This window comes from Euphorbia lathyris, chromosome 1 (genome assembly GCF_963576675.1).
Source record: "Euphorbia lathyris chromosome 1, ddEupLath1.1, whole genome shotgun sequence".
Lineage (NCBI taxonomy): Eukaryota > Viridiplantae > Streptophyta > Magnoliopsida > Malpighiales > Euphorbiaceae > Euphorbia > Euphorbia lathyris.
Genome location: NC_088910.1, coordinates 107,667,050 through 107,673,681, shown reverse-complemented (window position 1 = coordinate 107,673,681; position 6,632 = coordinate 107,667,050). Strand labels below are relative to the sequence as shown.

The 6,632-nt window shown below is 37.8% G+C and overlaps 1 protein-coding gene across 1 annotated transcript; it reads right to left on the bottom strand.

Annotated features, from left to right (window-relative positions):
• Positions 1-624: 624 nt before the first annotated feature.
• Positions 625-948, bottom strand: LOC136219013 (14 kDa proline-rich protein DC2.15-like). The gene has a single exon (XM_066006204.1). The coding sequence runs from the start codon at positions 946-948 to the stop codon at positions 625-627; it is 324 nt and encodes a 107-aa protein (XP_065862276.1).
• Between the last annotated feature and the right edge of the window lie 5,684 nt (positions 949-6,632).

Genomic DNA, 6,632 nt, shown 5'->3' with positions numbered 1-6,632 from the left:
CAACTTAACTGTATTTTATTCATTAGACATGTATTTATATAGTGTTGATACATAAGTAACCTTAGACATAGATTTACAAATATAACATTTATAGGCTTGGACATCCATTTTATATTTCAATTGATGACTTGTGCGTAATCTAGTTATTAACTTATGCTAAATATTCGCATCATGGTTCAACAATATGCCTATTTCACGAGCGAAGGACATAAATGAATCCACTAGTGAACTGGAACAGTACAAAGAAAATGAAGAAAATAACACTAAAAAATTACCCTTAACACTAATATACACAAAACCTCGAATCTAAAATGTCTCAAATTAACCATTAAGTTAGTCAATTTTCTATGGCTTCATACCCAAATTGTAAATATAACTTGTTTCCATTCATTATCTTAGGGTGAGAACAGAAAGACATATAATAGCTCTTAGCATTAAAAAATTATAACGAATCTTATTATTGAAACTCAAAGGGAACTTCAAAACAAATAAAATTATGCATCATCAAATAGGTCTGAAACATTTAATGACTTGAAATCAAAAGAAAAAAGACAGGAGCAGAAAATCAAGACAGGAGCAGAAAATGAAGGAAATAAAATAAGAAATAACATGGAGAGTATTTAATTAATAAGGACACTGGAATCCGGCGGCAACATTCTTGTTGCACTGGTTGAGCAGCAAGCTTAAGTCGAGTGGAACGTTAACATTGATCCCCAAAACATTAGCTTTAATAGCAGTACAAAGGCAAAGAGCAGCATCAGCAGCGACTAGACCAGAAATTAAGGAGCAGCATTGTTCATTTGGTGGAATTTGAATTAGCCCCAATACGTTTGCACATACTTTGAACTTGAGTGCATCTGTTGGGCACTTTGCAGAGCTCACCATTGTGAAGAAGAGTAGGTTCAGAGTTACCAGAATGACAATTGAGGCCACTGATTTTGTTGCCATTTTCGAATAATTTATCAGTTCTTGAGTTGCTTTGTTTTCAGATAGAATGCTCAAACTGATGACAAATGGACTATGATGTTTGGGTTTTTATAGATTTAAGATTAGACAAAAACCTCTATCAATATGATTTTGGCGGATAGAGTCCTAATTTTTTATTTCCATACATTAAATCTCTTTTTTTTTTTTGTTACATTTTTTATAATAAAAAGGTTGTAACAGAACCCATTAAACTAAAAATCAGCTTTGAATAAAAAACTCTATTGGCAAAATATTATTCATTAATCTGCATTTTAAATTTGCATTTTTGGAAAACAGTTTTTTTTACCGTAAAATAAACTTTTTACAAATTGAAATAAAATAAAATTTCAAAAGTAGATCAAATGTGTAACTTTTTTTTTTTTTTTTAACTCTGTTTGATTTTTACAACTGACTAATTTAGCTATCATGGGTTAGAAAAAATAAATAAAGGAACAGGGATCTCATGTTGTTGATATATACTAAAGATCAACCGTTCAATTTATAAAAATCGAAATGATAACCGCTTTAAGATGGTTTTTGACTTAAGATTATTAGGGTCTGTTTCTGTTAGCTAATAGTTGTTGCGTTTGTTGTTAGCTGTTTGCAGTTGCAGTAAGCTGTTAGTTGTTGCTGTAGCTGTTTGTTATTAGCTGTTTAATTACTAGTGTTTGGTAAAATTATAAACTGTTGTTGTTCGGATTTAAAATGTCTAAAATGGACATGTTTTAAATTAATCAACGATGAAATTATAAAAGGAAAAATATGAAAAAATGCTCATAACGTTTACAACTAGGAATAATTTTACTCTTAATGTCTAAAATAGTACACTTTTACCCATAACGTTGGCAGCTAAGAGCAATTTTGTCCCTAACATTGGCAAGTTGGGTCGATTTCAGATATTATTAAAAAACATTGATATTTTACTTCTTATTATACACCAATTGCACATACAAGTGGTTCTAAAAAAGAGATTTCATATTTTTTTTGTGATTTAATAATAAAATTGAAAATTAATATTTATAAATTCGATTAAATGTTGAAATTTTTTTGTCCAACTCGTACAAAAGACAATATATTTTTTTATTTTCTTAAAAAAAAAAATTCACGTCTAATTATATGTTTGTGATCTGTTACTAACGATGATAAAATCGTGCACATGTGAAGTGTAGATGAAAATATTCATGACCAAAAAGACAGTTTGATAAATTATTTCTCAAATTGACCCAACTTATCAATGTTATGGGTAAAATTGCTTTTGGCTGCCAAAATTAGGGATATAATTGCACTATTTTAGACTTTAAGGGTAAAAGTGCTCCTAGCTATAATGTTGGGGGTATTTTTGCACCTTATCCTATTATAAAATAAAAATGTGTTACACAAATTAATAAAAATAATCTATATAAAAAATAAAAAATTTATTGAACGCAACAAAACCTTATTTTTCTGGTAATTATATTGTAGAAATATAAATGATGTTAAAGAATAAATATATTTTGTGGAAATAAAAAGGATAATTCTGTCAATAACAGCTAACTACAAACAGCTGTTTATGAAAAGCTCCAAATACGAGATTTTTGTGAAACGCACCAAAACGGTGCAGTTTCCAAAAAAAATGCTAAATGATGCGGTTAATAAACATAACCATACGCTATATTTTCTGCGGTTTGGAGTGAAACGCTAAACGGTGCTCCGAAAAGTGAAACAAACACCCTCTTAAACTATCTTTAATTTTTAACATTTTGAAAACACATTGTGAAAGGTATCGCCATTAAATTATGGAGCAAACATAGCTGGATATCTTGATGGTAAACTAATAAGTCATTGGCACGTTAAGGTTTAATGCATCCAATAATCTAGTTATTAATTGGGCTCGTGAGACATGATTAGTAATTAATGGATTTATGAATTAGTTTTGTAATAGTGATGATGTCAAATGTTAAGTTGTTCTAAGCACGTTTAGGCATCTAAAGAATATCTCCACTCATTCCAGAACCTGAACTTTTTGGATAGGATTTTTATCCGATGATTTCTTTGGTAAATTATAATTAGATGACAAGGTTTTGACCTGGTACTAGTGGCTAATACACAAGTTACTCGGTTGGGGAGCCGATTTTACACGTGCGTTCGGATTTTTTTTTTTTGCTAAATCGAACTTGCTTAATTTTTTTTTTGTATATGCGTGTTATAATTTGAATGGTCAAGAAACAATTTTAAGTATTAATGTATAATTTTTCAAAATTAAGCTAGATTTCATTTAATAATCGTAACATGTAAAAAAAAAGATTTAGGGAGGCTGAACATGTAAAAAATTTAATAATTTTGATTTAAAGAGGCTTAAGAGACCAAAAAAGATTAGAAATTTGGATTTAGGGAGACCTAACAGGCCAAAAAAATAGAAATTTGGATTTATATATACCTAACATGCCAAAAAAATTAGAAATTTGGATTTAGGGAGTACCTAATCCGTCCAAAATATTGAAATTTTGAATTTTGGACCAGCCTAACACGTAATGGGATATATTTAAATTTTTTTATTAGTTTAATACTAGTTTCTAAAAAAAATTATAACATTTTTTGATGTAGATTGAAGTCGACTGAGAGTTTTAATCGTAAGCTCGCAAAGCTTACAAACTTCTCTAGCTAAACTAGAAGGTTGAATAAACTCAAAACAAGGATAACCTTCAGCTCCAATGGAGGTTTGATATTCAATTTCATAAAAGTTACTAAACATTACAAAAAGGAGAGTTTATATACTCTCACCTAAACATGAGGGAAAGGACCCTAAAGCCCCTAAGTAGGGTTTCTAGTTTAGCATTAAGGATAGGGTGATGAGGGCATCTTATCCCTAGACCCGAGTCCGGCGCAACGAGGAGCCACTCGAGAGAACCCACTCAAGGAGAGCGAAGAGCAAGCCAAAACAGAGAGCACGCGGGGCGTGTCAGGCCGAGCGCCAAGCGTGGGAACGGTTGTCTTTGGAGAAAAGTCACACCACTCGGAGATGCAGGGCGCCTCCCTTACCACGCGGGGCGTAGATAGCCACATCAAGCAAGAAATCGTCCAGGACGTCAAACACGCGGGGCGCACCCCTTGGGCGCCACCTGTAGATCCCATTCCGCGGAGCCATCAAGATCAGGAGCCCTATGACGCGGGGCGTAATCTGCTGGGCGCCTCGCGTAATGAATTCGAGCAAGCGTCTTCAAGTTCAGGAACACATCTATGCGGGGCGTAGCATGTAGGCGCGGGGCGTGTTTGTCCTGGGGAATACTTCCCCTCCAAGTTCTCACCTTGAGGGGACCATTTCCTGTTACACTCTATTTACTGTTTTGCCATTGGCCCCCTAATTACTAAACTACCACTTTCCTATTCTACCCTTATGACCATGTGTTAGCCAAAACCCTATTCATAGGCTTTTGGTCCTTTCCCTTGTAATGTTGGAGAGTATTTAAGTTCTCATTTTTGTAATGTTCTCAACTTTTTGATGAATTAAAACAATAGCCTCCATTGAGAGCTTGGGATTTCATATCCTTTGGGTTAACTCAACCTTCAAGTTTAGCTTGAGAAGATCGGATTCTTTGTTGGTTTACGATTAAAACCTTCAGTCGATTTCAATCTACATCAGCTGGTATCAGAGCCGAGTCGTTTTCCTTGACCGGAGACTTCTTCTCGGAGATGGTTCAACCACGTATCACCACCGAAGCCATTGGAGCCCATGAGCAAAGGTTTGAAGCACTAGAATCAAGCATGAAGGCAATGAATGATAAGATGAGTGAGTTTGAAGAAAAACAAGAAGCGGGTAGAAAAGAAATGCGTCTTGATATGGAGAGGCTTATTCTTGAGTTTCGAAATAGCCACAACCAACCCGCCGGAGAATCTCACCGGAGACAAGAGGAACAAAACTGCCCTCTACTTGAACGGCAACCAACACCACCACCACGGATAACCTATGCACCCCAAGCAATGGACCCTCGGGTTCAAGAGGTAAGGCGGACTCATCCCGTAACCATTAGAAATGTGGATAGTGAAAGTGATGGGGATTTGTTTGATGATTATGATATGCCTAGGATTGCTAGGAATATGGGGATTAGGATTGATGATAATGCCATGAATGATAGGCCTAGGCATGATGTGCATGTAAATGATGTTGTTGGTCCCGCGCATGTGCGTGCCGGGAATAGGGATGTTGTGCATAATGATGTTGTAGGTGGTTTTGAAAGGGGAAATGTTGGTTTGAATGACCCGTATGGGGGCCGAGGTAATGAGAGGGGCGGATATAGAGGCGAACCGAATGTGAGGATGGGGTATGGAGGAAATTTTGATAGAGATGATGCCTTCAAGTTGAAAGTGGACTTACGGTCATTCGGGGGAGAACTCGATATAGAGGGTTTCCTCGATTGGTTGCTTGAGGTAGAGCGGTTCTTTGATTACGCGGGGATACCGGAGGATCGGAAGGTTCGGTTGGTAGCTTCCCTGTTGAAAGGAGGGGCGTCGGTTTGGTGGGATAATGTGAAGGAGGGGAGAAGAAGAGGAGGAAGGGAACCGATTAGGTCTTGGCTAAGGATGAAATTGATGTTGTGGGAGAGGTTTCTACCACCTGATTACGAGCAATACATCTACAGCTCTTATAGAAATTGCTCACAAGGTGCCAGGAGTGTGCACGAATACACCTCAGAGTTCTTGCGGCTTTCGACAAGAGCTAATTTATCGGAAACCGAAAGACAAAAGACTTCAAGGTATCTTGAAGGGCTGAGATACAACATCCAAGATCGGATTGGAACGCAGATGGTGATTCGGGTGCAAGACGCCCGTAACTTAGCATTGAAGGCTGAGTCACAGTTGAGTTTGAGGGGTCGTGAAGGCTATAGGAGAACCGGGGTTGAGAGCACCTATGGAGGGAGAGGAGCTCCCAAGAGCATTGACAAGGGTAAAGGAGTCGCAAGTTCAAGCGATCCCAAAGCGCCAAGTGCGGAAAGGGCGCCTAGTGGAGATGTGAGGCCTTTTAAGGCGACACAACCCCCTAGGGGCAGCAACCCCTATGCTAAACCGGCTCCATTCAAATGTTTCCGATGCAACGAGCCGGGTCACCGTTCCAATGAATGTCCTAAGAGGAGAAGCGCCAATGTAGTTGAGAGATACGAAGATGATTATGAGTATGATGATGAAGGGGATGTTTGTTGTGACCTCGTGGATGATGAGTATGAGGAAGAGTATGATGGTGGGCGCGCCATACATGTTGTGAGAAGACTATTGGTTTCAAGTAAAGTGGAATCGGATCAACGACACCAATTGTTCCGAACCCGATGTCTAGTACAAGGGGTAAAGTGCAATGTGATCATAGATAGTGGGAGCCAAGAGAATATTATCAGCGATGCCGTAGCCAAGAGGTTTGGGTTAGTGATTAAACCGCATCCCAGTCCGTACAGTGTGGGGTGGATCAAGAGCGTCGGAGAGCTGAAGGTCACTCAAAGGTGTAGGGTTCCTCTTGAGATAGGGGAGTACCGGGATGAAGTTTATTGTGACGTGGTGGAGATGGATGCGTGCCATCTACTGTTGGGACACCCGTGGCAATTTGATAGGGATGCTACCCATGCCGGAAGGAAGAATACTTATCGGTTCATGAAGGACGGCATTCGGTATATTCTAACACCTCTATTGGGAGAGACCAAAGA